We start from the raw sequence: 26,484 nt of genomic DNA, 5'->3' as shown, positions 1-26,484 counted from the left end.
TCCATCCCATCCTCCACCCAGGGGCCAAGACTGTATTCCTAAAGCACAAGCCTTACTACATCACTTACCTGCTTGGGTACTTTGAGTAGCTCCCTATTGCCCCTAGGATCAAGCACAGTCTTCTCTAGAGTTCAGAGCCCTTCCCAGTCCGACTCCTCATGTCCTACTTACCATATATTCCTCTCATTAGGGCTGGACAACCTTCTATTCTCAGCATTCTCTCTCTGCTACCTTTGTGCTTTTATCCAGGCTGTCCCAAACATCTGGAACGTGTGTCTGTCTATCCCCACCCCACCACCCCATTTTGCCTTTTAGAATAAGAATCATTAGGCTCCTTTTAAGACTCTACTCATAGGACTACCTCCTTCCAGAAACCTTTCCTGATTTTCTGTTTTCTTTAGTGATCATTCTGTACATATCCCAGATTTATTTATCTGTGAATATATGGTACCACCCATTGTCCCCCCATCTCAAAAGAACATAAGCTCCTTGAGGGAAGGACCTGTTTATTCACTCTTGTCTTTGGGCTCGGCATGTAATATTGAACCTATTTCATAAATTCTCCTTGGCTGATGGACTCATAGAACCAGAGCTCCATCAGTGCTTGTTAAACTGACATCAAGACTTCAGTTTTCAAATATTAGCAGGAAAACAATTAAGGGAAGCTTCAGTGGGGATTCAATTAAATTCAATTAACATATTAATTCAGTGTCTACTATGTACTAAGCACTATACTAGGCGCTGGTATCCAACAATAGGTAACAGTTTTAAAGGTAGAAATGCCCTTCAAGTGCATACTCAGAGAATCTAAATTGGAAAGGCCATTAATGGTCACATTCCCCCAGCCGCCCCCACCCCTACCCCCCATAAAACTGAATAAAATTGTCTATACAATATTCCTGATGAGTAATTGAGATTCTGCATTTACTGGTTACTCTCTAGATCACCTGGATTCCTTTCCATCATTGGATATCAATTCCCTCATTTGTGAAATTGGGGGCTAGACTACATGATCTCCCATTTCCCTTTCAGCAGCTTGAATACGTGGCCTCTTCAAGCCCCCTTTCCTTAAGGAGGAAACACCATCACGCTAGACAACATTTTTTTTTTTTCCTTTTGAAGCTGTCAGGGATACATAGATGGGATGATTGCAATGGTGAATCCATGACTGCCCACCAGTGCTGTCGTCAAATTACATCATTCTACAGCATGGTTTTTCTTGTATGCTGCATTTGCAGTAATTGATAGGTAATCACTTGCAGCTTTCTTGCACTGCCTTTTTTTCCCTGAGTGTAGGGAGTTCAGCATCCTTGTTGACATGTGTTTTATTTTGAAGAGAATATTATGCGTCAGGTCTGAAATTCATAGCCATCATCTCTCAGAGCCCTGTGTTCCTGTCTTCCAGCTGAGAGAAACTAATTCACCATCTTGTGTTGTAAACACTCACTCATTTTAACTGATTACACCTCCAACGAGGCTCCAATCACTAAAATTACTAATTGCTATTCCTTATACATCAAAGAGTGAATCCTGAATAATTAACCCCAAATAAAATTAGATGAATTGGCCCTTTTAATTAGGGTCCCTGCTGCTGTTTGTTCTGAGCTTCCTTTTCTTACTGTTAAGAGACTTTTAGAATGATTAAAACTGTTGTAGACTTAAACAGCCAGTGACCTTTTAATACAATATAAATCCATAAAAGCAATATTTCAGCTAGCAGGTGGTGACGGAAATTTTTAGTGAAAGTACCTGACAGCTTCAGTGTTACTTTTAAAAACATGCACATGGCCCATCTAAAAGGAAGGAAGGGAAAAAAGGAGGAAGGAGGGAAGCAAAAAAGGAAAGGAGGGAAGGAATGAAGTAGCTTTTGGCAGAACTTGATTTTTCTAAAGTATTTTCACATTTGTCTATGTTGGATAGAAGGCTTAGACTGTAACAGATTAATTTTTAGCTGGAATATTTAAATATAAATGGCAGCTAAGAACAATATAATCATGAGGTCATAGATTTGGAGTTAAAAAGGACCTATGTAATCATCTGGTCGAACCTAGGTGAAGAAACAGACCCAGAGATCTTAAGAGACTTAGTTGAGTCCTGTGATCTTATATTAATAGTGAGGTCCTCCTAGTACATGTATTGGAAAATGATATTGTACTCTTTGAGCCAAAAAGTCTTGTAGAATCTCCTGGATGAGGTCCATAAACCCTTAAAAGATTTAAGCCTTACCATCTACACAAGAAAAACCACGTGGATGAAGAGTGCCTATTGTTCAGCCTGTGGTATGTGCTTACACATATGTTTGTCTAATTTACATAGCACAAACAGTAATGTGCACACACACGTATGTATGTGTGTATGCATGTTTACATGTGTACATACATATGTGTATAAATTATACAAATCCATACAAGCTAATCTCAGAATTAAATAGGAGAGGAAGAGTGCACTGGGTTGCCTTTTTAAAATTAAAAAAAAAGTTCCTTTAATGGATACAAGCTTCAAGTCTCATCTTTTGTAAGGAACCTTTCCCCATCTTCAAGAATGGTAGTGCTTTTTCTCCAATTTATCATTTATCTGTGTATGAACGCGCATGTTTAGATGCATAGATGATAGATTGACATTCAATACAATAAATATTTTTTAAAGCATCCACTGTATGATAGGAACCTTGCTAAAGGAGGGGGAGACAGTGAAATCAGAAGGACTATCCTTGCCCTCAAGGAGTTTCCTTCCTCATGGGGAAAGAGAGTCCCAAAATAAAGCTGGAAAGCAGGGAGGTGGGGGGAGTGGGGCTACCATGGAAACCAAGCAGAGCTGCTGGTGGGGGAAAAAAACAAAACAAAGCAAAAAACGAGAGTTCCCTGGAAAGTTCTGAGACCTCTCTGGTAAAGGGAAGTTTTGGGAAGAATGTATTGCCTCCCTCTAGCCCTTGATCAGAGGGGGAGAGGGAGTTGTGAAGGTCTGAGTGTCAAAGCTTGAGTCAGTAAGCATGGTGACAAGGTTGCACATGATCAGTTTATCCTTGGGGGAGGCAGGACCTGCAATGGACTAGAACCCAAGCAGAGCTGCTCCTGGAAAATGGAGGTAGAGACAGATGGGGAGGGAAGGGAAGAAGGATTTCTCTAGCACTAACTGTGTACCAGGCATTGTGCCAAGCACTTTTGATTCTCACAAGCACCCCAGAAGGCAGGGACTTAGGCAGTCACATAGCGAGTGTCTGAGGGCAGACTTGAACACTAGGCTTTCTAAACCTAGACCCAGGGCTCTATCCATTGTGTCACCTAGATAGAAATCAATATGGTTATAAATATTTATAATTACATGTATGCGTATCTTTATCTGTGTCTATGTCTTTATTGGACATACTCTCTACAGGGTGTCTTCACATTAGACTGAGCTTCTTGAGAGATGTACTGGCACATAGTAGGTGCTTAATAAATGCTTGTGGATGTGACCTGCCCTCAGATGTTCTCATAAATCTAGGCCTTCCTTCCTAACAACGATCTTCTTTCCTTGTTGCTGAAGACCCAAGGAAGGAGGAGGCCGGATACAACTGGAGAGTCCAGTGGGAGACTTCAGCTTGGGGTGAGAAGAAGGAATCCAGGATGGCCCATGCTTAGGGCAGCCTCTGTGTCTGGCTGCTTCTTCTGTTTGATAAGGAGGGGAGGGGGCTGAGTCATTCCGGGATCAAGTGGGTTTCACACTGTTGAGTCATAGGCTAGGAGGCAGCAGTTTCCTTGGAAACTGGAAGCTTTCATATGTAGAAAATACCGATTTCCAAAGTTCTAGACAAAGTGTCCACTGGAACAGAGAAAAACAGCTGGAAAAATAACAGTATCAGCAGCAACACCAACAGATTCCCCTGGGCCACAACAGCCGGCCAGTTGGAACACCTGAAATGTGGGCCAGGTAGGGCCCCTGTTTGGAGGAGCTTAGGAAACAGTTACTGAGTTCTCTTCACGTACACCCCCCACCCCCAAATAAAGCATTTCTTCCTTCTTGTTTCCGGGCGTGGGCGCCTTGGAAGGTCTGCGCCTTTGTCTCCGGATGACAGTCCTGGAACTGGAACTGGAAGTATTGAGTTTGCTTGGTATTCAGCAGGAGATAGACGTGTTCCCTGTCTTTCCTTGTGGATAATGGAACATTGCAACTTCAAGGCTCATCTTTTTCCACAATATGAAGTTATTATTATTATTATTATTTTAATTTAAGTTTTAAGCCAAAAGGAATCGGCAGTTCAATTGTTATAGGACCTTGAGCTTTCTGGTGAATGTCTCGGAAATTGGAGTGTGAGCCTTAACTCATTGTTCCACTTACTCCGTGGACATGTCTCTGGGAGTCAGGAGGCGTGAGTGTGGTTTTCTGTTTGGGTAGCAATTATTTTGTTTTTGCAAGACAAATGAGACTCTGTTGGTTCAGGAGTGCAGCCTGGTTCCAGTTCATTTGCAGAGCTCGGCTCTACTCGTAATTTCATATTATGTGAAATCTATTCAATATTTTCAGCTGAGGCACTGGATATTATTCAACAAATGGACCCCCTGGAAACCACAGTGTGGTGGCAAAATACAATCCTTTCAGATCTGATTCACCAGCGTGTCTCGACCTCACCTCAGCAATTTACAGGTGATAGAAACCAAGGCTTGTTTAACTCGGGCATGGCCCAGAGCTTTGATAGCAAGCCCAGCCAAACATGAAAATGTTCCTGGGGGGCAGCAGGGGGGATTCTTGTCTGCTTTGGGGCTGGGCACACATCCTCTTTCCCAGAAGCAACTCAGAGCATCTCTTAAAAACCTTCCATGAACAGATGAGGTAGCTGTTAATTAATTGCGAGTTTGCTTACCGAGGGTGACCTATTTACAACAGAGCTTTATTCCTGTCCCTGTTGCCCCTTTGTTCCTGTGAAAAAGGCCTGGTAGGAGTGTAGGGGCCTGGAGGCTCCAGAGGAGTTAGGAGCATGCCCACTTCCCCAAAAGCTAATCAGAGTTTTGTCTACGTGAAGAGAGTGTCCTGAGTGAACAGCCAAGCTCAGGAGTGTGTCACGCGACAGAAAACCCATTGAAGGACCCAGGAGAAGAGAGGGCTGAGGAGGAAAGGGATGTCTTCCTGTTTGGGTGAAGCCTGGTCACCAACAAAGCAGGATTTTCCTTTGTCTGTCTAGCTCCAGAGGATCAGGCTTGGGCCAGTGGGTGGAAGGGGCAGAGAATGAATGCTTTGCTAAATGCAGCGTTCCTGAGTGGAACCTGATCCCGGGGGAAAGTCGGTGTCATCCTATTGGAGGTCTTCTAGTAAAGCCTGGGTGCTTACGGGAGGGGATTCGAGTTAAGCCGACGGGCATTCATTAAGTGTTTACTGAGTGCCCAGCTCTCAGGTCAGTGCTCACAATACAAAATAAGTGGTCCTTGCTCTCAAGAGATTCACAGACAATGTGGAAGCAACCTGGTCCATGAAACCTAGAGCAGAAGTTGGAGGCAATTTCAAAGAGAAGCTACTGGCATCAAAAGGGACCAGGCTCATAGACAAATCTGACTGGAGCCACGTCATGAAGGAAGTCAGGGCAGGCAGAAATGGAGCAGAGCAGCCCAGGCACAGGCAGCAGCCGCTGAAGAGACCAGGGGCATGTGGACTGTCTCCCCGAGAAGAACAGCAGGGGGGCCAGAGACACTGGGTCAAAGAGGGTATGAAGGGAATAATGAATAAGAAGCCTGGAAAGGAAGGGAGGGCGCAGGGAGTGAAGCACCTCGAAAGCTAAACAGACTTTGTATTTATTCCGGGGGTTATAGGGAGCCACTGCAGGTTCCTTACCAGGCAGTCAGACTTGCACTGGAGGAAGATGACTGGCTTCACCGTAGAGCCGGTCTGGAGTGGGGGGACATTGGAAACCAGTCCAGGGCAGTGATGAGGGCCGGCCTCTACCCAGGGGCAGCAGCAGCCCAGAGAGTCTGTGATTCTCCGAATTCTCTCTTAGCTCACCAGTTGCGACGCCTAAATGAGGTTAATTACTCATAGAACCTAACTGCAATAACTGACATTTCCATCGCCTGCACTCGTCCAAATTAGGCTTTCTTTTTGGCTGCTCGTGGCACGCAGGGCCCTGCTTATTCCATCCATTTTTCAGATGAGGCCATTCAGGCTCAGAAAGACGAAATAACTCCTCTGGAGCAGCCCCATTCATTAGCTGCAGAGCCGAGGCAGAGTTGGAATGGCTCGCTCGGTGGGCACCATGGAAACGGAAACATTTTGAGCAGATCACAGCAATTTGGTGCTTTTATGTCGACAAGGCCGGCAGTAAGTGAATAGATTTGAAAGGCAGCAAGAGGTGCTTCAAATGGGCCCTTTCTCTCCAGGAGACACTCTGTCCAGACTCTACTGGGGGTGGAGGCTGGTGAGCCGCTTGTTTTGTTTTCTGTTTTTAGTGTTGCTGTTAAGCCTAGCTCCTTTATGTATCTTTTTTAAAAACATTATTTATCCGAAGCTTGGTCGACTCATTAGTTCTGGACATTTAATCAACAAGCATTTGTTAAACACCTACTGTGTACCAAACACCAGGGATACCAAAACAAAGATGAAAGATGCCTGGGGTGTGGACAGTGTGTTTGTGTGTGTGTGTGTGTGTGTGTGTTTGTGTGTTTGTGTTTGTGTGTATGTCTGTGTGTGTCTGTGTCTGTGTCTGTGTGTCTGTGTTGGTTAAATTCAAGGTAGACGGTAAGGGAAAATATTGGCTGCTGGGGGAAGAGGAAGGAAAGTCTTTTTGCAGCAGGTGATGTTTTCTGGCCTTTAAGAAAGCCAGGGATACCCAGGTAGCATTCAGGTTTTATCCTCTCTCCCTGGAGGAATTGCAGAGACAAGATTCACAAATGGGACGTGTGCAGGTGCATCAACCTGGCGTGCTGGTCTGCATTGCCACTGTATTCCGATTGGTCCTTCCCTTTGGAAAGGTCCCCCAGGGTGTGCGATCCTTGCCTGTGCCCTCTGTGATCTGCCTGGGCAGACCCCATCTTCCTTTCCTAGGCCTCTTCCTCTTGCCACATCTCATCCCAGGGGCTGTTTTTCCTCCATCCGCTCACCCCCACTCCACATGCCACCTGCCTGTCACAGATACACACTAGCTAGGTTCTAGGTGTGATAGAGGGACAATGGGTAGGCTCAGCAGAGGAGCGTCTCAGACTGGCTCCTTCCACGGAGCTGGAGCCAAACCACATCTCCCCACACTGGGCCTTGGACTGTTGTCCCTTGCCATGAGGAAACAGATGTGTTTCAAGGAAGCCAAGAGCCATATAGGCCCTGGTGAGGAAGTCATCTCTCGCTTCTCGGTAATAAAGACTCTCGGTTCCTTTAACGGGTCGACATGTGTGTGTTCTCTTTCCCAACCCCTTGGCTATTTTTCTTAATTTTATCCCCATCTTACATAAGTCAGGGAACTTCCAGTTGAGCTTAGGACTGAAGTATTACCTAACTGGTCCCTCCCTATGTGCTGCTGGTTGTACATGCCTGTGGTGTGCTGCCTCTTTGACGTGAGGCCTCCATGTGTCCTTTTGAGGGAATGAGCCACTATGAACCCTTACTCATTTTCTACAACAGTGACTTTGTTCAGTGTTGTGTCTATTGATGGAAAAAAATGTACTCTGAATTTTAGGCACAGGTATACAAGAAACACGTGAAAAAATAACTTAGCTTTCTTCTAAATGCAGCCATTTCTAGCTTAGGGAGAGAAATGTCCACCATTAGCATCATCATCAATAGCCAGTGTTTACCTAGTGCTATCTAGGCTTTCAAACACTTTACAGATATTCTCTCACAACAACACTGGGAGGGAGGTGCTCTTATGGTCATCATTTTGTAGATGAGTAAACTGAGGAAAACAGGGTAATTGACTTGCCCAGGGTCACAAAGCTAGTAAACATCTGAGCATAGATTTGAATTCAGGTCTTCCTGACTTAGGCTCAGTGTTCTTTTTCTTTTTCTTTTTTATTGTTTTATTTTAGTGAAGCAGTTGGGGTTAAGTGACTTGCCGAGGGCCACACAGCTAGTAAGTGTTAAGTGTCTGAGGCCAGATTTGAACTCAGGTCCTCCTGACTCTAGGGCCAGTGCTCTATGCACTGCGTCACCTAGCTGCCCCTAGTGTTCTTTTTAATCAAGATTATTTTATAAAGGGGATTCTTGTTCTGATCTGGGTTTGTCTCTGAGGTCCGTTCCGAATCCGTGATTATACAATTCTGTGATACTGTCATGTCTTGTTATAAATCATATTGACAAACTTGAAAGTACTATATCAACGTCATACTCTTTCTGTCTCTGTCTCTGACTGTGTGTCTATCTTTTATTTTGATTTTTCTTTCCCAACATGAATAACATGGAAATGTGTTTAACATGATTGTACACATATCACCTATATTAGATTAGTGGCTGTCTTGGAGAGGGGGAAAAGAAGGAAGGGAGGGGGGAGAAATATTTGGAACTCAAAATCTTACAAAAATAAATGTTGAAAACTATCTTTATGTGTAATTGGAACAAATAAAATACTATTTAGTGAAAAGATAAACTAAAGATAATACCAATAAAGAAGCCTCACTAAATAAAAGGAAATACTCTATTTGAAACAAACCAAAAAATACTTTCCTCATTTGCCATCTGCTCTTGACATCAGCTCCTCTGGCTGTGCTGCCCTTGGCTGCACCCCCTTCCTCTCGCTGTCCCTACCCGCAGTAGTGCCAACTTTCACCTTGCTTTTTAGCGTGCTCAGAAACCAAATTCAAGGCAAGAAAAACTTTCAAGAAAGGAGAAAAAATTCCATGAACAAGGGGGAAGAATGTCTCATCACATCTCTTCAAGTCTCCTTCGCCCCCTTTGAAGATTAACCTCTCGTCCTCTGAACCGAATCAGCAACAGTCTGGTCTTGTGGGTCCCCTCCCTCTCACCACTTCGGGAAATGTCATTTGTGGGCCCAGGGTTGAAATGAAATGAAATAATTCCTCATCTGGGCTTGACGGGCCCCCAGACCAGTGGAATTTTGGTAAGGGAGTCCTTTCACAATGGTCAGTCCTGGTGGCAGTCAGTCCTGAAGTTCAGCTGAGGACCTTGGCAGCCATGTTCCCGTGTAGGAAGCAGCTACCTAAGCATGGCTCCTCCTGCAGAGTGTGTGTGTGTGTGTGTGTGTGTGTGTGTGTGTGTGAAAGAGAGAGAGAGAGAGAGAGATCTGGAGCTCACCTTCCCAGAGGTTAGAGGTCAATAAAGATGGGGATGTCAGGGAAAAATGTACAACATGATACTGGCAATAGGGGGACTGGTGAAAAGGAGCATGGGTCGTGATTAGAGAATTTGTGAGTGTGGGTCGGGCCCTCCCTTATAGGCAGGGCAGCTGTGTCTCTCTTATAGGCAGGGCAGCTGTGTGACCTTGGGCAGATGACTTAGGCCACAGTTTCCCCAGGTATTAAATAAAGGGACTAGATTATCCTGTGTGTCCCTTCCTGCTCCAAACTGATGAGTCTATGATAAGCTAGCCAGCTGGGCATGGAGTCAGGAAGAACTGAGGTCAAAGCCAGCCTCAGAAACTCACTAGCTGTGTGACCCTGTGCAAGTCATTTAACCTCTATTTGCTTCATTTCCTCAAATGTGAAGTGGGGACCATAACAGCAATGACCTCCCAGGGTCCTCGTGAGAATAAAATATTATATGTAACATTCTTAGCGTGGCATCTGGCTTGTAGTGTTTCACAAAGCCTGTGTCCTCCCTTTTCCTCCCTCCCTCCCTCCCTCCCTTCCTTCCTTCCTTTACTTCTCCTTTCCTTCCTTCCCTCTTTCCTTTCTTCTTCCTCCCTCCCTCTCTCCCTCTTTCCCCCTTCCATCCTCCCTTCCCTCCTTCCCTCCTTCCTTCCACAGTATTCACATAGACCCAAATTGACTAACTCTCATGCCAGGCACATGTCATGATGAATTTGCTTCCTGTGGTACCTGGACTCATTGACATTGATTCCAGTTCATTTTTGTGCTTTTTGGTAATTTGGGAAATTAGCCTATCTCCCTCATGTGTCTTGTTCTTTGACATTCTCTGCTTGCCATGTGACACTCACAGGGCAGGGAGTTTTACAGGAGACCTGGGCAGTGCCACTCTTCCTGCTTGGAGGGAGTGACATGACAGTACTTTGTGTGTGGGGGCACAGGCATGCATGCCCAACGTGCGCCTACCTTTATTTTTGAAGCCCCTTAATACCTCCACGTATGCCTGCAAATATCTCTCTGCTTTTTGTCTACTTTTCTTCACCCCTTCCTTCCCCTGCTGCCAAATTCCAGTTTTGTGATTTCCCTTCTGGGACTATGGTCTATAGTTCTTGGGTTCTAGTCCATCTATGCTTGTCATTGGCAGGCCTCTAGTCTTGGCAATGTCCTGTGGTTCTGTAAGGCTCATTTCCCAGAGCTGCTGCAAAAGTGAAATGTGGAGATGCTGGATTGGGTCTTCCCTCATCCCTCCAGTGCAGGGCAGAGCTCTCTGCAAATACTGGGGGACCAGAAGCTCCAGGGGACCAGGGATGATCTCATGTCCATCTTTGGGTCCCCATCACTGAGCAATGCTTAGCACATTGTAGGCACTCAACATTGCCCAAGTCCTTGTCTGATCCAAGCGCAAATAACCCAGCATTCATAAAGTCACTTTCTGCTCCCTAGAAGATGGGCTTTATTTCTTAATTTATCGATAATAATTAATTCCTTGAACCTTGCTTCAGAACTCCTAGATGACTGGCTTTCTTGCTAGAGTATAAAGATCTTAGGATTATAGATTTAGAGTGGAAAAGGACAAGATCTTCACTGTAAAGAACAGATAACAGCAGCCCAGGGAGATGGCCTTGGCCGAGATCCCGTCAGAGTTAGCAGCAAAGCTGAGTCTTAAACTGACATGAGATCAAAGGTGATAAATGTAAATTGCTTTGTAATCTTTAAAGTGCCATGGAAATGCCAGCTATCAGCATCAGCAACATCACCAGTCTTCCTCCTCCTCCTCCTCCTCCTTCTCCTCTCCTCCCCCTCCCCCTCTATTTTGTGTGAATCCAAGTCCAGGGTCCTTTCTATTATTCTTTTTGCTTTCAAATGAACTCGGGTCCTTCCTAACTCCTTGTGCATTTCTCTTGGCTCCAGGTGACTTTCTGCCCCCTCCGCCTCCCCCTCTGGATGACCTTGGCAGTCTACCACCCGGCCCTGGATCCTTCCCCCCGCCCCCGCCTCTAGATGAAGGTGTTTTCAATGTGCAGGTAAGTTCTGGCTCCTTGTGTCAATAAATCCTCCTCAGAAAGCACCACCATCAGCAGCTGTGTTTCTGGGAGGGAGGAACACCAGGAAACAGTCAAAGGGAGTGTTTCAAACCCACAAATGTCTCCTAGTTCACTGTAGACCCGATGCCCCGCTTTCCCCTCCTTCCCAGTCCCTTCTGCTGCCAGGTGTTTGTCAATCCTGCACCCTGGTGTCCTGGGACTCCCGTGTACCCTGGTTTGGTTTGGACTCCAGTGCTGGTTATTCAGGAAGAGTCTTTGACCAGTGTGAGGTTCTCATTTTCCTAGGGTAGTATTTAGCCATCTGCCTTTGCTTGTTTTCTTTGCCCACAAAAGTTGCTTTTCAATTTCTGCTAAGTGGATGAGGATAATGGGGTCTGTCAGCAGAAGGGATACTCAAGGCTGCAGGCCCTGAATGCTGTCCCAGAATTTTCATCCTTCATAGTCAATAGCACCTATTCAGAAGCATTTTCATCTGTGGGCCAGATTTAGGGAGGTAGGGGTTTGCTGAGTAATTCTCATGTCTGGAAAAGAGCTGATTGCTAAGAGCTAGTGGGTGAGGAGCAATATTTTCTAGTGGGGACGTCCCATTCTTTGATGGTACCTGCTTTGTTTTGGGCAAGGTCGCTGATGGCAAGAGTGAGCGGTAATTTCCAGAATTCATCTTTGTCAAACGGAAAATACTGAGTAGTAGGAAATGATCGATAGCATGATGGTGTTGCATCCTGTCTGCTTTTACCTTTTACAAAGAAGGAGAAGCAAGCAAAGGAACAAATGAACAAACAGCTATATCTGTTTGTATCTCTATTTCTATATATTTTATCTGTCTAGCTTTGTTCATCTGTCTTTGTTCATCCTCCCTCCCTTCCCCACCTCCCCAACATGATTAGGAATAAATTTTAAAAAGGGATTTTTCTGGATCATAGAAAAAATTTTGTCTCTGTATTCCTAGGGCCTAACAAATAGTAGGGACTTACTTTTTGGTCATAATTCTTTTTAGTTTTAATGGGGGATTTCATTGGTGTTAATTTTCCCCCAAAAACAAAACATTCATCTTTGATCTGTTGGTCACTACACCCCAACCTCACCCCACCAAGACATCTTTAAAGTCATGACTTAGACAGGATAGCATATGATGAAATGCTGTGTCATTTCAGTCAGGGTAGGTCCAATCTAATCGGCACGATGCTACAAGAACATATAGGACAAGAATACATTGAGGTTGGCAAATGCCTATGAATTGTTATAACCCATCTCAATCACAAAGAACAAATGATTGTAGAAGCCCACCTCTTCTTGGTCAGATGTGGAGACCTATAGGTGGGGACTACTGTTGACCCCTACAGGGGGTCATTGTGTTAGTTGGTGCTATTTAACTAAGAAGGTGGGCCTGTGATCAGAATTGTAATCATAATGGGGAGTTAAAATATGTACAAAAAAGAGAGTTCCAGGGGGCAGCTGGGTGGTGCATTGGATAAAGCACTGTCCCTGAATTCAGAGACAGTGTGTGACCCTGGACTGCGCAAGTCACTTAGCCCTCATTGAGAGAGACAGACAGACAGACACACTGGGACAAGGAAGGATGGTCCCATATATTAAAATAGTCATTGAAAAGCTTTTTGTTTCTAGATAAGTATTGGAAATAAAAAGCTAGCCACCAATCAGTTATAGACTGACTACACACACTGGCATACCTTTGACATGGAATATTGTGCAATAAGCAGTGACAAATATATAAAATTCAGAGACATATGGGAAGACTTCTGAACCAATGTAGAGTGATGTAAGAACCCGTAAAACATGATGCACAGTGACGTTGATGAAGAAAATAGAATGAGTGCAATTGTAATGAACAAACTTGGCATCACAGAAAGGTGGAGAAAATCCATTGCCATCCTTTCATTGTAGAGGTGGGAAAACTCTACGTGTGGCGTGCTGTTTGCATCGCCAAACTTGGTTGGTGTGTTGGTTAGTGCTGTTGAACCTTCTCTCCCTCCCTTCCTTCCTTCCTTCCTTCCTTCCTTCCTTCCTTCCTTCCTTCCTTCCTTCCTTCCTTCCTTCCTTCCTTCCTTCTCTGTGGGCAGGGAAGCACACAAGGATTTATCAGGAAATAAATGTTATAGAAAATCCAAAGATAAAAAAGGAGGGGTATTAAAATGAGGAGGTTGGGTTACAAATCCCCTGGAATCCCTTTTAGATTTATGATCCCCATTACTCTTGCACCAGAGTTTCTTGATACCCTGTGTCCTAATGTGACCGTGCCCACCTCTGAGTGTGTTTCACCTTGCATAGGCTGGCACTGTGGCCTAAAGACTTTTGATCATGGAAACGTTCCCTTTCCCCCCATGTCCCCCAACCCCCACTTCCATTTTGGCCTTTCCCCTTCCAAGCAAAAATATCCACCCAAGGCCCTTGTTGTCCTGACCTCCAGCACGCCCAGAATGCGTGGCCTTGGAGTGGTCAGATTTCCCTACCAGGACAGATTTCCATGGAAACATACCAGAGCAGTGACTAAAGTTTTGATGTTTGCCAGGCCCCTTTTTTGGTGCCTCTGAGGCCCTGGGTCAGCAAGCCCTGGAAAGTTTGCCAGTCTATTTGTGACCATGGCAGTCACAGATTCCTTTAGGATTATCTAGTCCTTCAAGCCCTCCACATGTGGGTCAGTGGCGTGGCTGGCCATGTTGTTGTTCAGGCAGGCAGGAGGACCCCATAGGCCCTGACTGACTGTCAGAAGGCCTGTACTCTTAGGCATGAATCATCTGATGATAGTGTTCAGAGAAGAGGAGAAATTATTCAGGGATGCACAGACTGTGAGAAGTAGCAGTGTTTTGTTTGTAGGGGCTGTTCTCTTGAACCCCTTGATGCTGCATGATGGGAAGGTGTGCTTTCCCTTGGACATATTTTTTCCTTTTTTAATGGAAAAAGAACGGGAGAGGGAGAGGGAGAGGGAGAGGGAGAGGAGGAGAGAGAGGGAGAGGGAGACAGAGAGAGACAGAGAGAGACAGAGAGAGAAACAGAGAGACAGAAATGGAGACAGAGATAAAGCTCATCAACTTAGATATGGGAGGGATCTGAAAAGCCATAATCCAATCTCTTCATTTGACTTATGTGAAAACGCTTTGGGAGGGAGGGCAATGAGTCACTCAAGGTCACACACCTGATAAGTACTAGAAGCCGGATTTTGACAGAGGGAGGAGAGAGAGGGAAGGGGGAAAGATGGGAAAGATGGGAAAGATGGGAAAGAGGTGACTAAGGGGAAGAACTCAGTTAAGGGACAAGAGAAGGAAAGAGGAGAGAGGCGGTTGAGGAGAGGAGAAGAGAAAGCAAGATGAAATCAGAGAAAGTATCCCATTTGCCGCTAGTCCGTGAGGGCTCTTAAGCGGAAGTCCATTCTTTCCATTTTTGTTCCTGTTTTTACATTTTTGTTGGATATTTCAGTAAAACGGGCTTCCTTTTTTAACCTTATGCTTTATTCATTCAAAAATATGATTCTGTCAAATGGGACCATAGGCTTTTACTGGACTGCAAGAGAGTTGTATGAAAGTCATATACATATACATGTGTGTGTATGCGCGCACGCACACACACACACACACACACACACACACACACACACACACTTGAATGACAAGCCCATTTCTGCATCTAGAGAAGGGCAGGAAAGATTCATGTGAAGAGCTTCTTTCACATGAAACATTTGACACATCCTGTCTCAATTTATCCTCCTAATAAACATATTATTATCCCTATTTCACAGATGAGGAAACTGAGAGTCAGAGAGGTTAAATCACTTTCCTGGGATGACCTAGCTCATAAGTGTCTGAGGGGAGATTTGAACTCAGGCCTTACTGAGTCCCAGTCCCACCATTGCAGCAACCGAATTTATATTTGTTGGTTGAGTTAGATTAACCAGGTAGGATTTGGCTGCAAGCATGGCTGATGATGATTGAGGAAATGGTATCTCCTTCCCATTCTTCCAACTACAAGTTTCTCAGTGACATCATCTATAATCACCTTCCTTTATAAAACTTACTTTTGGTTGTATCCCTGGTGCCTAGCACAGTGACTAGAACAGAATAGAGGCTTAATAAATACTAGTAGATTGTTCATTGATGGATTTAGAGTTGTTGTTTTTGTTCAGTCATTTCAATCATGTCTGACTCTGTGTCCCCATTTGTTTGCTTTTTTTTTTTTTTGGCCAAGATACTGGAGTGATTTGACATTTCTTTCTCCAGCTCATTTTACAGATGTAGAAACTGAGACAAAGAAGGTTAATTGACTTACCCAGGGTCACACAGCTAGTAAGTATCTAAGGCCAGATTCGCATTTAGGTTCCCCTGACTCCAGCCAGGCCTGCTGCTCAATCCCCTTTGGCCCCTAGCTGCCCCTGGCTGATTTAGAGCAGCAATGGCATATTCTTTTTCAGCAGCTTGTTGTAATAAAAGAGTCCAGGAATTGGATCAATGGCATCTCTTATGAGCCGTGTGACCTTGGCCAAGTCACTCTCTCTCTGCCTCAGTTTTGTCATGTATACAGTGAGTGGGTTAGACTATATGATCTCACAGCTCTCATTCTAGTTCTAAGGCTGTGAGAACATGATCCTTTCTACTGGGAAATGGAGTGAATCTATTTTTATTTTCACTACTTGTCTACTTTATAAGAACCACCAAATGGTCTTGATGAGCTATGGAAACCCATACAGGAGATCTAAGAAGTCAGCCATGGCGGGATCGCGCCTCTTCAGGAAGAAGCCATGTTTTAAAAGGTTGAGGGATCTTGATCTTTTTCATTTCCTGGACTCCTTGGGAAGTCTGGTGAGTTCTATGGAGTCCTCTTCAGAGGAATATATGTTTAAGTGCATAAAATAAAATTAATAGGGTTTTAAAGGGTATTGTAATATAGTTTTTCATCTATCATTTATCCATCCAAACATAAATATCTCTATTTTTCTCTACCCTTCTCTCTGTCTCTCCCTCTCCATCCTTCTCTCTCTTTCTTTGTCTCTGTCTTTTTCTCTCTCTCCCTCCTTCTTTCTTTCTACTTTTTCTCTCTTCCTTTCTGTCTGTCTTTTTCTCTGTCTCTTCCTCATTTTCTTTCTCTACTTTTTCTCTCTTCCTCTCTATCTTTCTTTTTCCCTCTGTCTCTCCCTCCTTTCTTTCTCTCTTCCTCTCTTTCTTGTTTCCTCCCTCCTCATAAGTTCATGATCCATAAGTTAAGAATTCCTGTTTTTATGACGAGCAGGAGGATTTCAGAGAAACCTGGAAGGACTTATATGAACTGATGCTGAGTAAAATGAGCAGAACCAGGACAACATTATACACAGTATCAACAGCATTGTGTGTTGATGAACTGTGATAGACTTGACTCTTCTCAGCAATACAATGTTCTAAGATAGTTCCTAAGGACTCGTGATGGAAAATGCTCTCCAAATCCAGAAAAAAAGAACTGTGGAATCTAGATGCAGATTGAACCATACTATTTCTATTTTTTGGGTGTGTTTTTGTTTTTTGAGGTTTTTCCCTTTTGCTCTGATTCTTATTGCACAGCATAACTAAAGCAGAAATATGTTTAATGTGATTATACATATATAGCCTATATCAGATAGTGTGTTGTCTTGGGGAGGGAGGGAGAAAAATTTGGAACTAGAAATTTTATAAAAAATAAATGTTGAAAACTATCCCTACATATAACTAGAAAATAATTTTAAAAGATATTTATTTATTTTTAAAATACTTTTATGATTTAAAAAAGGTCCTGTTTTAGACAAAGCACCAGGCTTTGGAGATTCCTGGGTTCAAATACCACTGGCCCCATTTATTGGTACTTGGCAAATTTGGCTTTCTGAACCTCAGATTCCTGTGAAATAGGGATAATTCTATCTGAAAATATCTACCTCCATGAGTTGCTGTGAGTCTCCAAGGAGGAGACATTATGTGGAGAGTGTGGTGTATGCAGAACTCAGGAGAGCTGAATCCTAGGAGTATATGGAAAGGAAAAAAATGAAAGAAACCCCCGCAAGGGAGGGAGTCAGGAAGCATTTGCTTAGCCACCCTGATCTGGGATGTTTTTTATCCCACACAACAGGAGTAACTGTTATCCTCCACCTTCCTACAAATCAAACCAAAATCTTGAAATGCGACAATTTTATATTTAGATTTCATTTTATATTTGACCGCTTAACATTGGAGGCAGCCTGACATGGCTGACAGCTTGTTTTGGAGTCAGGAACACTGGTTTTGAATTCTTTGTGAGCCCAAGTAGGTCCTTTCACCTCTGTGAGCATCAGGCATCTCTCGTTAGATGTGTCCGAATTGCCTAGGAGGATGGAGCCCCCTCACTGTCAGGCTCTCAAGTTCCTCCTGCATCACAAGACCTGGTTCTTTTCCATGGCGATGTGCAAAGAGCAGAGCCCAGCTTACACAGACCCAGCTCGGGATCCAAAGTCACAAACACGTCAATAATGAATGCATCCTGCTGCGGCTGCAACACAAGGGGTCCTCAGCTTTCAGAACGTGTTGTTTTGTCCTTGGCGTTCGGGGATTATGCAAAGGAAGGGATGGCCTTAGGAACCTGATGGGAACTTGCCACCAAATCTGCAACAGAAGAGGCAGGTACAGAATGATCTGGGCCAGTCGGAAGAAGTCCTTCTCCCAAAGCTGATAGCAGCCTTGCTGGAACACAGGGAGGGAAGAAGTTCTGCTTTCTCTGGAAGGATCAGCACTGACCTCTACCTTCAATGCTTCGTTATATCACGTTATGACTCTCAATAAGCAGTGTGGTAGAAATGTTTCATCCTCTGCATCCCAAAAAGTTATGGTCCTGGCTGTGTATCAGAATGCTGGAAAGAGCCCTAAAAGCACTTACAAAGCCACAGGTGCCACCCAGGTCATGGCATCCCACCATCTGGGACGCCAAGGTGACCTCGGGCATCTTCCCACACATACAGACTTTGGACTTGTTCTACCTACATGATTGTTAAAAAAGGAAGAGGGCAGATCAAAGTGGAAGGAAAAGTAGGTGTGCATACACAGACACACACTTATAAGATTATGATAATAGAAGGAAAGGCAGTATGGGAAAGTGGATCAGAACAGAGACAGAATCTGGAAGAAATTGTTATGGATCCAATTCCAGCTCTTCCCCTTACTGGCTGTGTGACCTGTCTCTTCCCTCCTCCTCGTTCCTTCTGTCCTTTCTGCCTTCCTCCCATTTAAGTCCTTCCTCTGAAACTTACCAGGTGTGTTCATGGCGAGGTGACATTTCTTTCGGAATCTCAGTTTCCTGATGAGTAAAATGAGGGGGTTGAGTTAGACAGACTCTCGGGCCCCTTCCAGCTCTACATGTTTAAGCCAATATGTTTCAGGAAAGATCAAAGCCTCATCGCCTTCTCCAATTTGGTTGAAGCCTGAATTCATCTTAAGAGTCTTCTTTTTCCGATTCTCAGTGTCCTTGGCACTTACCATAGTACCTGGCACACAGTAAGGACTGGATAAATGTTGAGTGACTGATCGATGGCATTGGTAGAGGAGATTCCCAAGCCAATGAATGTTTGATACACTGTCTTCAAGAAGAACCATCTGTTGTGATGGGACATGGAATTCCAGGGGCAGCATCTTCCACACTTTCCTTCCCCTCTGTCCCTGTGGCTCTGCTGGGGAAACTGAGGCTATTGGACATGTCACTTAGGGCCTGATATGGGGCCTAAATGTTGAACTGGACCCCATCTATTTGGGGCTTTGTTGGGTCCTGGGCAGGAGCTCGAGCCACCTGATGGTACTGATTTCAGCTCTTCCCTGAAGAGGAGAAAAGAGGAATTTAAGCACATCCATGACATTACTTCCCATCATGCAGATGGCTAGAAGTCACTGAGGGTTGATAAAGATGATTATTCTTCTGGCTGAGTTCTTCCTTATTTACATTTAATTCTCTATGCAGGAAAATTCAGATTGTTCAGAAATTAAGGATACATATACAAATACCTCTATACGCTCATCTCTCACTCTCTCTCTCATTATGACAATGATGTTAGCTAACATATTTATATAGCGTCTACCCTGTGCTGGGCGCTGTGCTAAGCAGTGCAATTATCATCTCATTTGCTCCTCGTAACAACCCTGGGAGGTAACTGAGGCAAACAGGTTAAATGATTTTCCCAGGGCTACGCAGCAAGTAATTGTCTGAAGCCACCTTTGGATTCAGATCTTCCTAACCAAGGCCTAGCTCTCTGTCCTTTGTATCACATGGCCACCTCCTATCTATGTACTTGCATGTATCATAGAGCCATCTTCAAGGAATAACCTCTTAGCAGGACTAGGTCAGAATTTATCAGTCCCAGAGAATTCTGGGGCTTGGGGTCATGAAGCATGAGTGGCTTTGTGTGTATATGTGTGTATACATATATATTACACATACATATATACATATAAATATATAAATGCATTTTTGTTGAATACTTCCCAATTACATGTAAAAAAATTAACATTCATTTTTAAAATTTTGAGTTCCAAATTCTTTCCCATCCTCCTACACATCCCTTGCCCCTTGAGAAGGCAGGCGATGTTATATTGATTATATATGTGAAGCCATGCAACACATATTTCCATATTAGCCATATACAAAAAACAAGAAAAATAAAGTAAAATAAGCCTGCTTCCATCTGCACTCAGAGTTCATCAGTGATGATTTTAGATGGGGAAGTTTTGACCTGGCATGTAATCCAAAGAACTCTGGGAATCATAATGCATGGCTGCCCAAAGTCCCCATTTCTTAACCCCAAGATGTAAGTCCTCATGACTTAGAGTTGAGTTTCATTATATCCTCATGGTGCTCTCCCTCAAGCCATTTACGAAGGTCAGAAGCAGGAGCAGTGATACTCCCAAGTTGCTTTTGCTGCTCACTTAATAGAGAACTGAATCACTTTCTTCTTTATTACTGGCTTAGCCCAATTATGGCCTTAGTAATCACAGTACAGCAGTTCTGCAGATGGCCAGCTGCAGCAAACGGGAACTTTGTTTTCTTCCTTATGTTCCTCTATCTGCACTGTTTAGTGGACTTCCTTGATTGCTTAGATTGGACCGATTGCTTTATAGGAACAATTTGCAAATGAGTGGAAGGAGGCAATGTGGTGAAATGGAAAGAGCATTGGTTCTGGACATGATTGGGTTCAGAGCCCACCTTGAGACTCCCTATATGACACTGAGTGGATCAGTTAACCTCCCTGAGCCTTAATTTCCTCATGGCTGAATTGAGGGGGTGAGGCTAGGTGTCGAGCTCCAGATGCCTGGGTCCATGATGGTCTGAAATGCTGAGTCATTTGATGACTCTCAAAGATCAACACTGAAAGAGGACAGGGATGCCTGCTATCATTGGCTCCTCCCCTTCTGTGTTTCAGTGGCCAGTGATTGACAAGGTTGATGGGAGTCACAACCTGGATCTCAATCAGAAAATTACCTTGTACTTACTTTGCATGTTCTTATGTGTATATATGTTGTTCCCTCCCTCCCCACTTCACCCCATTCCATCCCCATGGGAACTGTAAGTTCCTAGCATGCCGTCTGTAACTGTATTCTATTACTGTATTCTGTAAATGTATTCCACCCTCCACCCAGAAAAATACACACCCTTTGAGGGTAGAAATGGTTTCCTCTTCATCTTTGCATTCCTAGTAGCTTAGTTGTGTGTGTGTGTGTGTGTGTGTGTGTGTGTGTGTGTGTGAATTTCCACTGAACCCTTCTGTGCCTTAATTAATAATCTTTGCAAGTTGCATTGACCAAGAGAGAGTTCCAACTCTTGGCTACCAAGCTAGTGATGGTTCTCTTGGAACTTCTCTGGGTTGGTTTCCAGATGAGAGGATTGTCCTCCATCACTAGGTCTATAAAGGGCAGTTTTCCATCATGAAAGGACATGCCCGAAGTGCCACTCCCCTGGCTTCCCCAAGAATCGAATGTCAGGTCACCTTCATAGTGCTGTGAACTATCCAGGGCAGGTGTGAGCTGTAGAGATTCAGACAGAATGAATAACTGGACATTATCTTAGGATGGGTAGCCATTTGTGTACCATAGGAGTGTCCTTGAGAAAGGTGCTGTGTGTATTGCTCTAAAGATTTTACGTCCTTTCACTCTCATGGTCTCATTCCCTGTTTAGGACAAGGCTGCAAGGCAGACTGGGAAGCCCTTTTTACCCTTGTTTTTAAGAGGAGGAAACTTCACTCCAGAGGAGTCCAGAGCCTTGCACACAAATACTCTAGAAGTTAGTGTTAGAGGCAGAATCTGGGCCCAGACCTCCGGACATGTGTCCTTCCATGACATTGTATATCATGCTTTTAAGTCACATCAATAACTTATCAAAGAACTGACACCGGAAACTGAATTACAGGGCCTCTTCTGAGGGTCATGCTATTTCCCCTTGGCCAGCGGAACTATGAACTGACACTCAGGGTATCTCTGGTACCATTTTTTTTTCTTTTTGCCAGAATGTAGCTGTTACCCACATGTCCTTGGTCCTTAACCTAACTCACTCCTGCCTTTGGTTCACTATGTGACTTTGGGCAAGTCTTTTTAACTGGCAGTCTCAATTTCCCTTTATTTCCAATGATAGTATTGGGCAAGATTATTGTTCAGGTCATTTCCTTAAGTGCATTATTCTATGACCTGTAAAATGGGGAATGATAATGATAACAATACTGCACTTCTCCAGCTCTTTGTGGTTTGTGAAGCACTTTGCAAACATTAATTTGTTTGATTAGCACAACAACTTTGCCTGGTAGGTGCTATTATTATTCTCATTTTCAGATGAGGACATTGAGACAGAAGGGATGCCCCAGGGTCACATAGTGACCACTTGTCTGATGCTGGATTTCAAGGCAAAGTCTTCCTGCCTTAGGCCCAGCACCTCCCTCCCTCCCAGCACCTAAATTACCACATCGAATAATTTCCTCATTGTTGTCATCATGGTACAAATTAAACAGACCAGTGGAGCTTGGCTGGCATCTGACTATGTGACTTTCTCAATGGCCACCTCTGGATGGTTAACCCCTGATGTCATAAGTATAGAGAATTAGATAACAAGTTTCTCTAGACAGATGAAAAATACCACAGCCCCTAGATTGTTGGACTTGGAGTAGAGAAGAACCATCTTCAAATCCTCACTCTGGTTCTGACTGTCTGTGTGGCTCTGGGTAACTGATCCTCAGGCTAGTTATCTGTGAACTAGACACATCCATCATTATGGCATCATTGACTCGAGCAAATTGTGATACGTAAATAAAATAATAACTATAAGGTGACATAAACACTGAGAGCTAAATGCCACCACCACCACCACAGTCATCATCTTTCCATGAGCTCAGAGCAGTCTGACTCCCAGCGGGGAGGCTGCGTGATGGATCAGGCAACTTAGATGCCCTCCTCAACCACCTATCAGTTGTGTAGCCTGGGCACAGACCTCAGTTTCCTCAGTTGTGAAGTGAAAGGTTGGGTCAGAAAGCCTGTGGAACACATTCTGGCTCCACCTCCAGGGATCCTTACTCCTGATCTAATCATTGAGGAGGCAGAATCATGAGAGCTAAGGTCCTCTGCTGTTCTGGTATATCTGCCGTTCCTGCTTCGGATGGAGAGAGAGTCCTAGGAAGATGAAGGAAGTGCTCTGCCCTCTTTCCAAGACTGGAGGGATGGTTCTTTCCATAGCCAGACTCGGTTCTCAACCCCAAACGGTGGTAATTAATTCCATGCCCCCTACCTGGGAGTCTGGAAATCGCACTACTGAATTTCCCATTTGTGCCTGTCTCAAAGAGCAGATTTCTTGTATCTTTGCCAGCCAAATATTCAAGCATTTTCTCCAGTGTTTTTTCTCCCACTTGTCCCCATGAAATAGAATGAACATTTGGCTATTTGATACAGAGTGGGAACTGAAGACATGCCTCTTTTTCCTCCACCATTGCACCAACTCTGAACAACTGATGGTCAAAGTTGGTTCCTTGTGCCCAGATGTAGAAATTTTGCAGACAAAATCAAGGAAGCGAAGTATTCAAAGTATTAAGTGTGTAGAGACGATTTTAGTTTTCCTTAAAAAAAAAAAAAGAGCACCTATAAATTTGCATGGAATTTTTTTCTTTGTTGTTGATGTTGGTAGTGGTGGTAGTAGTGGTGTGTGGGTGTGTGTGTGTGTGTGTGTGTGTGTGTGAGAAATGCTTACAGCAATATTAAGAACAGACAATGATAATCATATAGTTAAAAAATCTATAGTGCTTTAAGATTTACTACTTTTAATTCTTGGCATTAGCTCATTTGAATGCCACAACTCTTGGAAGTGGGAACTATGGGTATCAATATCCCCATTTCACAGATTAGAAAATATGAGACTCAGAGAAGTCTGCCCTTCATCCTTACTTCATCTTCCATAGTCCTTCATTTCCTTTGCGGTGAAACAGACGCTATCTTTCACATGATAAGCCTTTTCTGATCCACCCTTCCTTGCTTTTAAATACAGAGTGTGTGTGCGTGTATAGTTTTTGTGTAAGCTACAAAAGCCTAAAAATGCCCCAAGACTTTTGGGACACCCTGTTTTTTTTTGTGTCCCCATTGTCTCTCCCATATCAATGCATGCTTATTGAGAGTAGAGCTTGTTTTGTTCTTGTCCTTGTATCTTTAGTGCCTAGCATAGTGCCTGGCTTATAGCAAGTGCTTAACAAATATGTACAGATTCATCAAATTGTTATAACTTCTATTTGAATTTGTCTTCTCAGCCCAAATGAGATGATACTTGTGAAACATTTTGTAAACCTTAATGGGCTATAGAAATGTTGTTACTATTGTTGTTATTATTATTATTAGCTGGCTAAGGGTGAGAAGTGAAGCGCTGCTGATTAAAATCAGTCTAATCATTTTTGGAAAGTCCAAGGGAAGCTCTAAGCTACAGAATAATTTCTACTTCCCCCACCCAAGTACCAAAGAAAGAGGGAGGGGTCCCTCTGTATCATGGAACATCTCGCATCATTAGTTTTCCCGGCTTGTTTGGGACAGCCAATCTTTTGTGAAATAGCTTAAGTCGTGTCAAAGCCTTTAAAATGGAAAAGGGGAAAATTGTAAAAATAGTAGAATTTTTTCCATCAGGTGAATGATAAGTACAGGGAAGTAGCGAAGTGGTTTTTCTGAGAGAATTAAATTAAGTGAGAGAAATGTTGTCACTTCTCTTTACAAAACAAAAGCGGCAATGAAATAATAATTCATGAGTTTTCTTTGTTTTTGTTTCTTCTTTTCCTTCTCATATCCATCTTCTGGAAGATAGTATTAATTTATTTTTTTCCCCTAGCCAGTAAAAAGGCAATCATCTGGCTCAGAGATGCTACAGCTGTAACCTTGTTCAAATATCCCCACAACACCCCCGGATCGGCCCCAGCCAACTCTTTGAAGTTTGAAAAACATGTCACTTTTAACACTCACTTTCTGTCATGGCTTGTTAAAGTCAACTGACTGTTTTTCTGCATTTCTTTTGATTATTACTCAAAAATCATTTCCCCTAAACAGGAGAAGTATTTAGTTCCTGACTCACTGGATACCATCTGCTCCCAGGCATCAGCCAGAACTCTGTACCCCAGCTAGGCAGCATGGTTGGCTTGGAGGGTAACCATTGGAGGCAAAGTGATGGGACCTGCCAGCAAGGTGGTTAGAGAATAGGAATATCAGGGGCCTTGTACACCTTGGTGGTGAAGCAAAGTCTGATTGAGTCTTGAAACATCTGTAGCTGGAGTAGGGATTAAAAATAATCCATGGGGGCAGCTAGGTGGAGCAGTGGATAGAGCACTGGCTCTGAAGTCAGGAGGACCTGAGTTCAAATCCGGCCTCAGACACTTAACACTTACTAGCTGTGTGACCCTAAGCAAGTCACTTAACCCCAATTGCCTCACCAAAAAAAAAAAATAATAATAATCCATGATGCCCCTCAGTAATAAAGTGAGGAAAATAGTCATAACGGGGAACTATGATGCTTGGAGCAACCCTGGTCCTCAGTGGGGTCAGCAGAGGATTCTAAGCTATTGCTCTGTGGGGATGGAGAGAAACAAAGAACTGCCAGGACATTGGGAGCCCCTTGGCCATGGGGTGGGAAGAATGCAGCTTCTTTGTTAAACCAATTATGCTTACTAACCAGATAATAAATTTTGCCCATAATTATTTGCATGTTGTCTTCCCCCAGTAGAAAGTTCCTTGCTGGTCTGGACTATTTTTTGCCTTCCTTTGTATCCCGGTGCTTAGCTCAGTGCCTGACTCGTAGTAAGTGCTGACTCCTCAGAAAGTCTGTGCTTGAGTAAGATGCCAAAATAGAAATGGACTATTTCCTCACTGTGTTCAGTAAGTCATCTCTGTCTGACAACATCATCCTTGTTGTGAGAATGAAAGGGGGTTCAGACCCTCCCAATGAACATGATGAACCATAAACTCTGATAAATACAAATTGCAGTTCTGGCCAGTGAGCATTTATTAAGGGTCTGCCTTGTGCTAGATGCTGTAAATACAAACCCCAGACTCCTGGGTTCAACAAGCTTCCATTCTCCTGGGAGAAAGGTACAACCTGTTCAAGTATAAATAAAGGGAAAGTAAATGCAAAGTAAACACATAGCAATTTGGGACATGTGGTGGAGGTGGGAAGACTGAACCCCAAACCTTCCAGTGACATCCCAGATATCTCTGTAATACCTGGTTGGTGTAGTACTAAAATCCATGGGTTCGGAATCAGGCCTCTTGGATGTGAATCCTAGCTCTTTCACGTCCTACCTATATGACCTTCCATTGAGTTCAACAATCTTTTTTTGTTTTTGTTTTTGTTTTGTTTTGTTTTTTTTGCGGGGCAATGAGGGTTAAGTGACCTGCCCAGGGTCACACAGCTAGTAAGTGTCAAGTATCTGAGCCAAATTTGAACTCAGGTTCTCCTGAATCCAGAGCCAGTGCTTTATCCACTGTGCCACCTAGCTGCCCCCGAGTTCAACAATCTTTTAATCCCTGCCTAGTATATACACAACATGGTGCTGCCAGCGTAGATGTGAGGTGGGGATTACTAAAGTTTCTGTATCTCAGCACTCCCATATGGAAGGTTGAGGTACTATCTCTTAGTTTAAGAGTGGATGGCTTGGAATCAGGAAGACTCAGGTTCAAAGCTGCCTCTTAGACTAGCTGTGTTTACTCCTCCTCATGACCTTTGCATAATCTTTGAGGGAGTGAATGACTTGCTTCTGA

At 43.8% G+C, this 26,484-nt stretch overlaps 1 protein-coding gene across 1 annotated transcript in view; it reads left to right on the top strand.

Annotated features, from left to right (window-relative positions):
* The window catches only part of LOC122745349 (LIM domain containing preferred translocation partner in lipoma), a 684,962-nt gene that overhangs the window by 288,034 nt on the left and 370,444 nt on the right, over positions 1–26,484 (top strand). Inside the window, exon 5 of the mRNA XM_043990587.1 lies at positions 11,127–11,239. Within this exon, the coding sequence (XP_043846522.1) occupies positions 11,127–11,239 (113 nt within the window). The remainder of the gene's footprint in view (positions 1–11,126; positions 11,240–26,484) is intronic.

The sequence above is a fragment of the Dromiciops gliroides genome, chromosome 3, assembly GCF_019393635.1.
Source record: "Dromiciops gliroides isolate mDroGli1 chromosome 3, mDroGli1.pri, whole genome shotgun sequence".
In the NCBI taxonomy this organism is placed as follows: domain Eukaryota; kingdom Metazoa; phylum Chordata; class Mammalia; order Microbiotheria; family Microbiotheriidae; genus Dromiciops; species Dromiciops gliroides.
The sequence above is the reverse complement of the archived record's forward strand: the minus strand, read 5'-3'. Positions and strand labels throughout refer to the sequence as shown.